The sequence below is a fragment of the Triticum aestivum genome, chromosome 4D (genome assembly GCF_018294505.1).
Source record: "Triticum aestivum cultivar Chinese Spring chromosome 4D, IWGSC CS RefSeq v2.1, whole genome shotgun sequence".
NCBI classification, from domain to species: domain Eukaryota; kingdom Viridiplantae; phylum Streptophyta; class Magnoliopsida; order Poales; family Poaceae; genus Triticum; species Triticum aestivum.
In genome coordinates this window covers 448,365,848-448,379,839 of record NC_057805.1, presented here as the reverse complement: position 1 = coordinate 448,379,839, position 13,992 = coordinate 448,365,848, and the positions used below count along the sequence as shown (strand labels likewise).

The window sequence follows — 13,992 nt, the reverse complement described above, 5'->3', positions numbered from 1 at the left end:
TAGGGCCATGGAGGCGCGGTGGATCCCCGCTCGTGCCAATGGGAGGGCTTCGTTTTTTCATGTTTTTTAGTTTTATTAGGGTTTGTATCCTACTCAGAGAGGCAAGGACGAGGTAGCTCTCTGAAAATGGAATAAGGTTCTCTCCGCCTAATAATGTGACTGTTGTTGAGGGTCCAATGCTAAACAAAGAAATATTTCCTCGGAATGGCAGAATGTCTTCTTTAAAAAATAGGTTAGTCCCATCTGCTATAGCTTGAAGCAGGCCCGGGAGCCAGCAGGACTAATACGTTGTTGTATTGACGCAGATATTTCTTTTTCTAAGCATACAATTATGAGTACAGCTAGGTTTTATTAGCGGAGAAGAAGCAGTAAATTGGGGCTTATATTGGGACCGATGTTACGAGCTTCTGGAATACAATGGAATCTTCATAAAGTATATCCTTATGATTCTTACAACCAATGTGATTGGAAAGTCCGATGGCAAAAAGAAGGGGATTCGTTAGCTCGCTATTTAGTATGTTGGTGAAATGAGAAAATCCATCAAATTAATTCAACAAGCTGTAGAAAAAATATATTCCCAGAGCCCCTGTTCTGGCGGTGTTTCTAACATTGTCGGATGGCATGTGGAGGTTTGTCTTCAATGGATCTCGTGGGATTCAATCGTCGTTTGTCTTTGATGGGTCCACGTTGAAAAAGTATTCATTCATGAGTGGTCGTGTGTCCACAGGTTAGATCCTTCCAATCTACGTTTCTCTTTGTCGCCGGTGATTCCTGTTCTGGTGCATATACTTTAGGAAGGCATAAGCCACAAAACCATGAGATATATAGAAAGGTGTGACAACTCATACTTGTTGCCTGGGCTACAATGCATATACTTTAGGAAGTATCTCTGGTCCAAACTCATAATCCAATTATGCCCCTTAATCACATATTATGTGTCTTAGGACCTATTATAGGTTTTCTCATGTGGGTGCTCGCTGGTGACCGACATCTTATCATGAGATCATAGCATTCTTCTCTTTACTTTTAAATTTTGGTTTCCATTTCTTTCTTTTTCCTGTACAAGTGTCATGCTCTCACCCTTCCTCTATCAATGAAAACACACCTCTCATGTGTACTTACACTCAGCCGAATTCCATCTAGCAATGCTCTTGTCCCATTCTCATGAATGAACGATTCCTATCAGTCAATGGTATACAATCCATCAGAAACTTCAAGAAAACAACCATGCTCCATACAGCTCAAGATGTTGGCCTTTTTACTTCTCTGGCGACCAGCCAACATTACTTTCTGCCTTCCAATGTGCATGCATACAATGGAACAACTGAAAATATGAAAGAAATAGATTGTAAGACACATATATATTCAACCTATAATCTGTTGTGTATTTCGGATTTGGATGACCATTTACCCATAATAACAGACGAATGATTGATTGCAAAAGAGCTATGGAGGAAACTTCACAAGCACCGTACTCATTAATTCCACTCAGAAGCCTTTTCTGGGAGAATTTCACAACTTTATAAGACATCTTTAAAAACCAGCCATCAGTAAATAGATCTCTCAATCCAGAAATGGTATGCACATATTAAACATTTCACTCCATTCGGGTCCATATTATGTTGAAACAAGTCCAAAGGCTTGTCATTTTCATTGAATAAGACGAAGATTTTAAGAATCACTCTCGCGGCATTATATTACACAAATATTTCGTCCGGCAAGGCACCCCGATGATGCCTCCGCTTTGATGTGTCACAAGAACAAGGACCGGAGTCGCATTGTTGCGGAACACCCGAGCATTTCGCTCATTCCAGATTTCCCAAGAGATATGAATAAGGGAAACAAGCGACCTTCGAGATTGCGACCTTCCTTAAGTGTTGCTGCGCCACCACTCCTTGACGGAAACCATGCCTCCCCAGTCCGTAGGATGAACATCATGTAAACCAAGCCATGGTTTGACCATTGCCCAAACTCTGGCTGCATATTCTGTATAAAAGGATCAAGTAGACATGGAAGTATGCTCATATATCGTTGAATCCTGTAAAACATTTAAAAGGTAATCCGCCACATTTTAACAACACTCTGTTTCTTAAATAAGTGATATTTTACTTGCCAGTTTGCAAGGTACAAATTGAAACATAAATTATAGTAAAAACATAATCATAAAGTCATAAATAAATTTATAGAATCCCTCTATCAATATTCCTGTAAAATTTATTGTGTTCAATGCTATGAAGAATAGCAACTTGGATTTCCACGAGGACAAGTATATATAGTTATATACACATGCAGGTCTGCGCTTTCAAATTTAGCGAAGCATGAGCCAAAATAACTTACGGAGTGGTGCGTTTTTGTCGCTTGTTGGTGTTCTATGTGTCCCGACCACACTGGCCCTCAATTCCTGCAGGAGTGCTGAAGACCGGGAGGAGGCGATTCTGCCAAGCATGACCTACTGCCCAAGCATATGTCATTTATTTATGGAGAAGAGGGTATTACATACAATTTTTTTGCGAGGAAGTTCAGTTTAATGGAAAAAAATATACCCTAGACAAGTAGACATGGAAGGATGCTCATATATCGTTGAATCCTGTAAAACATTTAAAAGGTAATCCGCCACATTTTAACAGCACTCTGTTTCTTAAATAAGTGATATTTTACTTGCCAGTTTGCAAGGTACAAATTGAAACATAAACTATAGTAAAAACATAATCATAAAGTCATAAATAAATTTATAGAATCCCTCTATCAATATTCCTGTAAAATTTATTGTGTTTAATGCTATGAAGAATAGCAACTTGGATTTCCACGAGGACAAGTATATATAGTTATATACACATGCAGGTCTGCGCTTTCAAATTTAGCAAAGCATGAGCCAAAATAACTTACGGAGTGGTGCGTTTTTTTCGCTTGTTGGTGTTCTATGTGTCCCGACCACACTGGCGCTCAATTCCTGCAGGAGTGCTGAAGACCGGGAGGAGGCGATTCTGCCAAGCATGACCTACTGCCCAAGCATATGTCATTTATTTATGGAGAAGAGGGTATTACATACAATTTTTTTGCGAGGCAATTCAGTTTAATGGAAAAAAATATACCCTAGACAAGATGTTGCAATGGAAAATGCCTCACATAATAAATTATGTTCTATAATGAGAACACAATCCAATCCTTGATGAGAAGACATTTTTTCAATGATTCCCTTGTACCATCAACAAATCAATTTGAAGAACAGAAGAAATATATTATTGTGAGAGTGCATATTGAAAGAAAAACGTGTACCAACTGGTAAAAATAATTACCCATTTAAATGGACTAAGAAAGAAGCATCGAGGCCTCTGGAGATTGGAGTCAGCATACTGAAGAGGAAATGCAGGAAATGGAATACCCCGCTGGCCTCACCGAATAATAAGTCCCTCGGTTCATTGATTCATCACCTTGAGGTAAATATCGTAGCACCGTCTGCTCCTCTTCTTTGAATCATTATTTTATGTTTGTAAACATAGCCTTTAGCCATAGTCTGTAGTACTGTGCCAGCCCATTGAGACCAACACGACACATAGTCAAATGTTATAGTACGCAACTGAGGATACAGGAGGAAAATGAAAGGACTTTGCACTTGTGCATTGGCAAAAACCTTCCAAGGCATAAGCCACAAAACCATGAGATATATAGAAAGGTGTGACAACTCTCGAGTGTAGTACACTGAATTTCGAAAAACACTGAAAAAACATGATAAAACAAAATCCAAAAATTCTGAAATTTTGAGACAAAAATAATTATCAAATGCTTGAGCTTCTTGCAAAATTTGAGCGAAAAATAACATCCGAGGAACTCTCACCATAAAAAACAAAATCACTGCTCAAACAGTGCATAAAACTTTTAAGCAGGACTTATTGATCTTTCATGTTACTCTACCTGGAAAGGGTAAGAACAAACGCACCGCAAACGCAAGAAAAGCAGTCCACAGCCCCTATTCACTCCTAAATTAGGAATCGACATGATAGTATAAGTAGGCCAAAAGTATGTGTTCTTGTCTCAAAAAGAATAAACATCCAGTAGCTATAGCAAGGAAAGGGGAAAAGGTATCATCAGATAATTCTTTGGGCCAAATAGCAGAATCTTACTTTGATTCATGAAATTACACTGCTAGGTGCTTGCAGAAGAAACAATGGCATGAGGAAAGATTTGTGTATGCATGTGCCTTTAGCAAGCAATAGCAAGAGGCAAAAGAATAATAATAAATAAATGCTTACACTGTATTTCACAATAATCCATTCATTTTATGATAAAACCAAATATGCAGCAGAATAAAAAATTCTACAAGGTGAGTAGTAGTAGATGAGTTTTCGAAGAATGGATAACTTTCCTACCACAAGGACTGCCGAAAAACAGTGCTAAAATATTATGAAGCATTTCATCAAGCATTCCTGTTCAGGTCCTAGGTATTGTAAAATCCCTTCTTGCCATGTATGTATTCCTATACACATACAGCCTAAAATGCGGTAGTTAACAAAAGTCAAGACACTACAAAAATATATTAAAAAAAACTTCATCAGAATAGTCTCGGTATTCAATTGCTATGTTCTGATGACATCTGGGTCATTGTATGTTGAAATCGCAAACTGACAATAATTACACCATATGTCCACTAAATAAGTAACTGTAAGAACTGCCCGTTCATACATCTCCATCTGTCCATATTCACAAGGATTTCGCTGTCATAGATGTAGAGTATTTACTGGGGGGACTACAATAGAATCTGAGCATCCTGTGCAAAAATAGAAAAAGCATACTGGACCATTAGATTGGAGATGAATGGTACAGATCTAGGTGGAGGGATCTGAAGCACTTAATGTACGTTTTACAGAGAACCCCCTGTCAATAGTTAGATATGAAGTAGCACATTTGCAGTATAGACCTCGAGTCTTCATGAATTATGAGCCTTTTTAGCTATGCACAGTGTTGACGCCCATCTCGTATTAGTTTGATACAAAATATTTATAAATATTTACTTCACAAAAATGATACACATTTAAGTGTCTATTTTGGTCTTTGAGACATCACTAATTTTTCAAGAGAGTTGAACATCTTGGTTACTAAAAAGCATCAATTTGTATCACAAATATTTCAGCACATTAAGCCATCCCAGATCAAGCAGAAGTACATATACATGTCAAAATGGGAAGTATCCGAATGCATGAGCAACTTAAGGACCGAAATTAGTATTTGAGTACATGGGAACATAACACAAGAGGCATACATAGATCATTTTTAGTACATGGCCGGCAGGACGAAATGTTAAGGACTGAAATTATCACTGCCCAACATGCATCTTGATAGTACATGAGAGAAAGATCTATCATTTTGCCTCCTGTTTTAGTGCTTCCTAGTAATCAAGCTTCATCTGCTGTGAGAGATGACAACCTCCATGGACTCTTATACATTTATCAGTTCAATCTACCTAGCTAAGAACACAAAATAAATATGTGTCAGTTAGAAAACAAATACGAAATAGCAGGAGATGCCTAACAGAGACGGTACTATATTCAGATTCGATAGCAGGAGATGCAGATTATATTCGAATTCTATAGCTATAAACACAGAATTTGGCATGCATTATATTATACCTTGTAATAAAAATAAAACTACAACAGCACATGAAAAATATAAAACGAACAAGATGGCATATATGCTCAAGTCAGGGAAGAATGATTGATACTAAATCACATACATACATCCTTGCTTTAGCGATAACAGAGGTCAGTCAAAATGGAAGGTATAGATATCTTGGTTAAATGATCTATGTAAGCCAGATCATTTCAGTCGGCCTGGTTGAGCAGTCATAGCAAGACAAAAGAAGTGGTAGTCTTGGAAGCAAGACGGAAAACAAACCTCTACTGTTGTGCCGTTTGTTTCTTGGAGCATGTTCCTGCATCATGGAACACCAGTTCCTTACAAATGTTGCATTTGCGCGCGACTTTTTGATGGATTCCAGGCCTTCTGCTCTTCTCACCAGATCCACTCTTCACACCATCCCTGTGTCCCTTTATTCTAGAGCATGTGCCCCTTCCATTGACATCAGTAGGTGTGAGGATGGTAACATGCTTTGGAATGGCGCTCCCAATAAACGACTCCTGATTTTCTTGTGTGCTACATGCTACGTCCGGTACGAGCTGGGCTAAATCCAACTCAACATTGCACAAACTAGTGTGGAGCAATTCAATTCCTTCCATGGACCCTTTAGCATTCTGTATAAGATCTTCTAGCTTGTTCCTGACAGCAGCTATCTTCCTTTTCACGGCCATGTCTACTTGGTCAATGAACTTCTCTTCAAGCACATTTCCTTCCCCATCCAATACAATGTCCCTAGAAAAAAAATCATCATGTGGGTCAAGGTAAAGAAGCGTTAATGAGCCTACATCTAAATGAAAGAAATATACCTTTTGCAATTTTTCTGCCACCGCTTAAGAACACATGAGCTCGGTAATTCATTTATCTTGGCACCCCTCAATACTCGGATAATATGGCGGCATATAATTCCTGTTGACTCGAAAAGCTTACAAGAACATTTAGCAGTCATGGTTTTTGTGTCATAACAAACTTCTCTAATCTTCTTATATTGATCGCTAATAGAGATGATTTTAATCCCCTCGCCATTTGCCATCTCCTGAACATCACATTCATCTCTCGCAGCAAGCACCTGAGCCTGGAACAATTCAAAGATCTCATGTGTGAATAAGGCCCTAGCTTGTCTCTCTATATCCCATGATGTTAACAATTCAGTTGTTGTGTATTGGCTTGTGTTATCAGCAATCAACTCATTCTGCCTCTGACATTTCAAAGCAGTGTCAAACCTTAGCCAAAATTCAACAAATGTGAGCCTGCGACAGATGAAGCGCTTAAAAAACAAGTTTGCACTCTCTGATATCGAAGTTGTCCTAAGAAGACCAGCTAGTGGAATGTTCATGAAATAAGCTGGTATCCATGTCGCACGAAGCATGTACTTTTTAGCAAACCACTCATGGTCCTCCAACTTAAACTCTGTGATGAAAGACTTCCATCTATCCTCAAACTCAGCTGGTGTTTCAGAATTCCACACACAATGTTTCAGCCTATCATAGAATGCAAGATCATTCTTCAATTCAGGATGTACCTTTCCAGGAACCTTCTCCATAATGTGCCACATACACAATCGATGTGCAGTGTTTCGTAGAATTTTACCAATAGCATTCTTCATCCTAAGACACTCATCAGTTATTATCAGCCTGGGTGCAATCCCACCCATTGCTCTAAGAAACGCCGTGAACAACCAAGCATACGAGTCTGTTGTCTCATGTAGTAGAAACCCCGCCCCAAAAAATACACTTTGCATATGATGGTTAACTCCAGTGAAGGGTGCAAAGATGTATTCATATTGGTTAGTGTTGTAAGTCGAATCAAAAGATACCACATCATTGAAATGACCATAAATTTTCCTACTAGATGCATCTGCCCAAAACAAACGGACCAATGTACCAACGTCGTCAACTTCGTACTCATAGAAAAAAGCAGGATTCAAGGCCTTCAATCTACCAAATTGGTCCACTAGCATTTGAGCATCACAATTTTTAATTTTGTTTTTCAGTACACCATAGTGATTCTGTAGGTCCTTCTTTGTGCACCCAACATGCTCAAAACCACCTGCATCAACATGAAGGAACCTATATGCTAAAGCGGTGCCAATGCTAGCTCTCTGGCAGTCATAAAGTGTTGTCTTCACCCTCTCACTAACTTGACGATTAGATCTAATCAAATGTTGTTGGCTAGGAGGCACAAAAGGGTGATTGTGATATTCAGTGAGTGAGGCGATCCTATATTTTCCATCACTTTCACGAGTGACATAGATATAAGCTTCACATCCACATCTTGTCAATTTCACCTTTCTCCTTTTCTTAGCAGGGTCAATAGCAATCATACCTTTCTTGGTCCGAAAGCCTTCTTTTGCACACAAGAAGCGCTTCCACTGAAGCACATTATCCACGACTTTTTGCTGCCCAAGACGTACACCAAAGCCGACATTGTGTGCATATGTTTTGTAAAATTCCATCACCGAGCCAATGTCATCAAATATCATCCCTACTTTTGGCTTCAATTCCTCATCACACTATGGCTTATACAAAGAACCCTGCAACACAAATTTTAAGTTTAATACCATCGCCCCGGTGTCCCATTCGTGATACCATATTGATATGTAAAATACTACATGCTATTTATTTATGAGATCTCATTTTTCTATCACATCTAGTAGTATATTTTCAGGCAACTAAAATTCAACTACTATTAGCCAGATGCAATGCACAGTCAACAAGTATTGTAGGTTGTGAGCAGTATAGATACCTCTTGAGAAAATGATTGTTTCTTTTTTGGAGTACTGAAATCATCAATGAGAAGCATGGGGGAATTGATCTCTGGGAACGAGGTAGCATTGCTGAAATCTTGATTTTGAACGCTGTTTACCGATTCCACAGCTACAAACAACTTTTTCGCAAACAACACACAAGGGATTAACAGAATGTTAGGTACATCAACATACTTTCTTAGACCGATGTGCTCACCTGATAGTGCTGGTGCACATGCTGCGATCTTTGCACCCACGGGCTCTCCTAAAGGCGACATCGTGCTACTCCCCTCCATTACTGGATCCTGAGACGAGAATTGCAAAGTCAGAAATGATATCATCTTTTCTAGGTCAGACATTAGGCACACTGATCAAATAAAGAACACGACAGCTGCATATATCTTCGTTTAACCTGTATAAAGAACACAACATTGTTCAATTTTTCTGCCTAGTAGAATAATTCACTTTCTTTCCAGCATGTTTTGCTTGTCAAGCTATTTCTGAACCAAGATATTCAGGTGTTGAGACTAAAGCAACAGCTAAGTGAACTTGATCACACAACAGCAATAGAGTATATTCATGACTGATGGCATGTTCGTGCGAACTGTAATGTTGATGATTCACAATAATTACGCACAACCATTAACTAACATATCAAAGGAAAATTCGAAAATATTATAGGCATATGCTTGAGTAACCCAGAGTCAAGAACAGTAGCAATACACCATCAGATCTTCCAAATTAGAGTACCAAAATGCCTATAATAATAGTACCAATACACCATCAGATCTAAGTTATTAAAATGCATCATTCACTGAGAAAATTCGACATGAACAAAAAAAATTAGAATCAGAGAAATGCAGCATTAATCTACTTGATAGAAATTGGGATGTAGCAGAAATTACTAGGAAATAAAAGTTAACATCTACTTACTACAAAAATGAAGCACCTCCTCGCACTGCCGATCGGGAAGGAGCTGAGGAGACCACAACCGACTTGCCGCCGACGTGGGGGAGGAGGATGCGATCTATTACTGGAGCCTTAGAGAGAGAGGGAGAGGAGGTGACGAACCTATAACTATCGGACCTTCAGAACGGAGGTTGCGACGAGGACAGTGCGGAACGGAGGTTGGGGGCTGACGAGCTCCGATCTGGTCCGTCTCAAACGGGGCCGCCAGCCACACAACGGCAAGGAGCCATCGGGAGATCTGGAGGAGGGAGTACTTGTCTAGCTTGCAAAAGGGATCTGGGTCGCCGCCGCCGCCCTGGGGAAAAATCTGTTCGTGCGCTACCTCTGCCCAGGGGATTTGGGTATGAACGAGTAGGGGCATCGGGACCAAATTAGCTGTTGTGGACGGTCTTTTTTGCAAATTTTGCGCGCACAACGCCCCACCTGAATCTGGGCCACAAATCTTCCATCCAATGGTACAGATCCGTTTTTTCTATTTTTGCACCATAGCCTCAGATTCTATACTAGTTGCTCCCGTATTTACTATTTACAGTGATTAGGCACACGCACACACCCTAAAATCAGACACAAGGATCAACAAAAACACCTTATCTTCTTTTACTTCCATCACATTCCATTTCTTTTGACAAAAGCTAGCAAGTTCTTGCAGTTTCAATAACAAGCAGGTAGCTGAAACTCACATCAAACTAATGTTTCAACTATACAAATAAACAACTAAAAATGAAAAAATGGAGATGCGTAGCTTGTTCAAATAAAAAAAGTCACATAAACTAAATTTTCCTAATAAAACCTTCTTGGATAGCTTATTCTAATTAAAATGTTTAATATCACGTGAGCAACATGTTCCAGAATAATGATAATTAAATGAAAGCAATTGGCTAGTTAATAAGAAATATTAGAGCATTTAGATCACTACTTTAGTATTCTAAATGCTCCTATATTTCCTTACAGAGGATGTACATACAGTTGCAGGAAGGTAAGTGTGCATATACAGGACAAAAGAAGAAAATGTTCAAGGTCAGGGCTATGAGATTAACATACCAGCTCTATCAACTGTTATTTCTAATTCAGTAAATTTGGTACAAAGCTTTTATAAAGCATCCCTTAGGACAACAAGTATGAGTTGTCACACTAAATAACCCCCTTCGTGGTACATGTGTTGCATATTTCATGGGCACCACAGAATGAGGGTCGAACAAACAAACTACTCACCCTGACACCCCGTCCGCCCGGGACCGGGACGAGATGGAATCATGAGATTTGATATCATCTCATTTCCTATCCATGTATACTCGCAAACCACTGCCGGTAGGATCGCACTGATTACTGCCAATTTGTTCCTTCACCCAAAACTTTGTCAAGTTTTTTTTAGTGATCAATACTCCCACCCTGGCCATAACTAAATAACTAACAAACGAGGTGCAAAACAGAGGATGGATTATTGAATCAACTTGCTAATGTAGTTCTTTTTTCAGTACGACCCTTGAGAGCATTTTATTCTTTCGAGTGAAACTTATAGACTTGACATGAGGGACCTGTACTTGACCTCTTGACACAACTAATATATTAAATAGCTTCAGAATAACCGGACACATACATGTGTTCATCTTTTCAGAGTCTCCACACATACATGTGCCCATCTGCTCTGTAGGATCCTGTGCAATACACAGATGTTTCCACTGTCATGCACGACACAACTTTAAAAGTGTTTGGCATGTATTATCTGAAAGTCAAACTTACGTCTACGCATATCCTGTAACATGTAAGTCGAAACCCAATGTATCCCAAGGTTTCGGCCTTGCAACATTGCATCTCCCATTTGATGTTGCTGCTGCCATGACATGATGCGCCTATAGCGAAATCTCACCGGGAATGCGGAATCCTCGTCCGTGAAAAATCGTCTCAAGGCTTTCTCCGGCATAGGAGCTGAGAGGAGAAACCTCGAAGCTTATGAGGGAAAGGGATCATGAGAAAGATGATCATAAAAGTTCTATGTTGAAAGGCCTGACTTGTAATTTAATTCTACAAGTTTCTGGGTACAGGAAATGGTGAGAAATTACCCATCCGCTATGCAGTTGGAGTAGCATCAGGTGTCATACGTTGTGCCATTCGCGTTCTTCACTGGCGCAAATTCCCCTTTGTGTAGCACCTGAATTTTCAGATATGCACCGATGAGTATCTCAAGGTTTTAAAGCTCACAAAAAACAGGAAAAGAAGAGGGAGCAGAAGATGCTATATTAGGGCAGAGTTTTGAAAGCCGAACCTCAAAAAGTGTCATGGACAGGGATTAAATGGATATGTCGAATATGAACTGCTCAAGCTTCAGGCCTATCGTACATCCATGAATCAAAGGTACCTAAATGCCAGGTGCTGCAACAGAACATGATTTATGCTGGAGCATGGCAATTGCCAAGTAAAATTACTTGCCATGACATGCCTAGCAGATCCTTAAATCACAAACTGTAGCTCTAGATGTAATTCCCATTCTCCTAGGAAAATTTAAGAAATACAAGCATTAAGAATCAAGTAGGTAAAATAGTAATGATCTACTGTTAAAACCAGATTAGTTTGAAAGAGACAAACACAGGAGTGGCCTCAAAAAACATTGGATTTGAAGGTGACGATGCTACTAATAATAGATCCATTCTGCTTGGATCTTCAAAATGTGAGGAAAGGAAACGTGCCTGAGTTTGCTTATATCACTCCAATAAATCACCTTTGTTCTCACCCCGCACTCCAAGATCCATCATCCATGATGCACGCCTGATTCTTTCTTCTTCTAGCAGCTGTGATTGATTCATCAATCAATCAATCCATTGCACCTGCAAATCTTGCTTAGTGAACTCATTGGTTTTATCTTCTTCTGTAATTAACAGTAAAGTAAATGGTACAAATATTATTGCTCAAGTTAATGCAGGTAAATGGTACGAAAGGGTTGCATATAGAGTCAAGCCAAAGAAAATGATCAACAACTCAAGAGGTAAATACTTCTTCACCTCGAAACATAATAGAGCCTTGCAAGTCAGTAACAATGTAATCTTGACTCTTCAGGGTAGAGACCATTGACGTTGCACAATCTGAATAAAAAAAGGAACTACAAAGAAAAATGCAGACTAAAGAGCTTAGAAGCTTATTAACTGCTTTTGATTCTTCTAACTAAAGGGATGAAGAAATCATTATGATTAAACAAACATGCATTTGACAGTGGCATAGTCAATGCTGACGCCAATTGCCGGAGGATATTCAGTTCAAAAGTACGTAGTTATTTATTAGTTTAGTACATTCGAAAGACGCAGGTTGCTCCCATCCTAGTGTGAAGTCCTGCTCATGCATGTAAAACGAATTTAAAGTAAGACATCAAGGCATCAGGCACTTCGCGTCACAACGTCACAGAAGTTTGCTCATCCTTAAGAATGTACTTTTATGAGAACAATGATGGACCAAAACAACTGCATGTTCAGAAGAAAAAAAGTAACATGGAAGACGAAGGTACCACGGTGAGGGGAAGAAGTGACACTGCTCGCGAGGATTTTGGGCATGGTAGGTCGGCGGCGGCTGAGCCGAGGAGCGTCGGAGGCCGCTGACGCTGCCACGCCTGAGCCCACATGCAAAATTTAAAATACGTAGTGCCTGTACTGTATTTCTCCCCTTCCATGGTGTTACTTCTTGCTCCACTATGTATATCAATTGCTTAACAGGCAAAGAAAGTGCGGCCCTGAAAAAACTGAAAGCCTAAGCCAAGAAAGTGCATCCAGTGGAGCGGAGATGCGAGGAGCTTGGGTCTTTACCAGGGAAGGGGTGTGACGAGGCACAATCAGATCGACCTTTCGCGCAGCCGGCCGCCACCCTCATTGCCGCACACGGAGGCTGCCTCCTCGCCGGATCGGGTCGGAGGCGTCCCAAGGGACTAGACGCACACGTTGCCCGCTGCCTCGATCTACCTCTCCCGGCGCAGCCCATCTCGACGAGATGTGGCCGTGGCGGATCTGGCCGCTGCCCCGCTGACTTGCTCGACTCGATCTGGGGCGTCCCCGCTTGAAGAACAGAAGGTGAGTGGAGGGCAGCGCCGGCGGGGAAGAGAGCGGCGTGGGCGGGGAAGACGGCAGCTCGGGGTGGGAGGGAAGAGGGCGGCGCCAGCGGGGAAGAGGGCGGCTCTGGGTGGAGCGGCGGCGGCGAAGGGAGACCTCGCTCGAGGGCAGGAGTCGTCGATCGGGCGATAGGTTTAGGTTTTTTTTGTCGCTGGTTAGTTTTCGTATGTCTTTTTTCGTTGGTTAACCATCGTAGATCTTTTTTCGGTCGTACGTGCATGGGTGCAGGTTGGGGCCTCAGCACGAGGTTTTTTGGGTTCGTGATGGCTAAGTATGAGATGGGAGGAGGTACAAAAAACCCATGGGAGGTGGGACGAAAATTGACCGGCGGAGACTATCAACTGCTCTATTAGGAATAAAGATTAGCGTATATGTACGATTAGTTTGCATAAGATTAGCTGCCGCTGTTCCACCGCTCGCCTCTTCTCTCCTTGCCTGCTCTCGATCTGAATTTCTCTCGGTTAGATTCAGATCAGAAACGCAGCGCCTCGTCTGCTAGACTGCTAGTACTTGTTTCAACTTGTCCATTCAGTGATCGCCTTTGCCGCTTGCTATTCTGGA

General features: G+C 40.7%; 1 protein-coding gene and 1 long non-coding RNA gene across 19 annotated transcripts; both read right to left on the bottom strand.

Annotated features, from left to right (window-relative positions):
- Nucleotides 1–1,962: 1,962 nt before the first annotated feature.
- On the bottom strand, nt 1,963–3,649 carry LOC123098507 (uncharacterized). 3 transcript variants are annotated; one of them, XR_006447798.1, is made up of 5 exons: nt 3,397–3,649; nt 3,093–3,196; nt 2,887–3,001; nt 2,338–2,452; nt 1,963–1,986 (listed from the first exon to the last, which is right to left on the bottom strand). It is a non-coding gene; the product is annotated as an uncharacterized lncRNA (long non-coding RNA). The 3 variants fall into 3 exon arrangements; XR_006447796.1 differs by lacking the exon at nt 3,093–3,196; XR_006447797.1 differs by lacking the exon at nt 3,093–3,196 and having other exon boundaries at nt 2,887–2,998; nt 3,397–3,648.
- Nucleotides 3,650–5,168: 1,519 nt separating this feature from the next.
- Nucleotides 5,169–13,588, bottom strand: LOC123098505 (protein FAR1-RELATED SEQUENCE 5). 16 transcript variants are annotated; one of them, XM_044520532.1, is made up of 11 exons: nt 13,132–13,588; nt 12,837–13,058; nt 12,340–12,437; nt 12,060–12,165; nt 11,607–11,832; nt 9,308–11,492; nt 8,592–8,679; nt 8,374–8,514; nt 6,438–8,161; nt 5,890–6,363; nt 5,169–5,462 (listed from the first exon to the last, which is right to left on the bottom strand). In XM_044520532.1, the coding sequence occupies exons 9-10, from the start codon at nt 8,108–8,110 to the stop codon at nt 5,892–5,894; spliced, it is 2,145 nt and encodes a 714-aa protein (XP_044376467.1). In that variant the 5' UTR covers nt 8,111–8,161; nt 8,374–8,514; nt 8,592–8,679; nt 9,308–11,492; nt 11,607–11,832; nt 12,060–12,165; nt 12,340–12,437; nt 12,837–13,058; nt 13,132–13,588; the 3' UTR covers nt 5,169–5,462; nt 5,890–5,891. The 16 variants fall into 16 exon arrangements, with proteins under 16 accessions (XP_044376467.1, XP_044376464.1, XP_044376463.1 ...); XM_044520529.1 differs by lacking the exon at nt 12,340–12,437 and having other exon boundaries at nt 9,308–10,998; nt 11,084–11,290; nt 11,404–11,492; nt 11,607–12,165; XM_044520528.1 differs by lacking the exon at nt 12,340–12,437 and having other exon boundaries at nt 9,308–10,998; nt 11,084–11,269; nt 11,404–11,492; nt 11,607–12,165.
- Nucleotides 13,589–13,992: the final 404 nt, after the last annotated feature.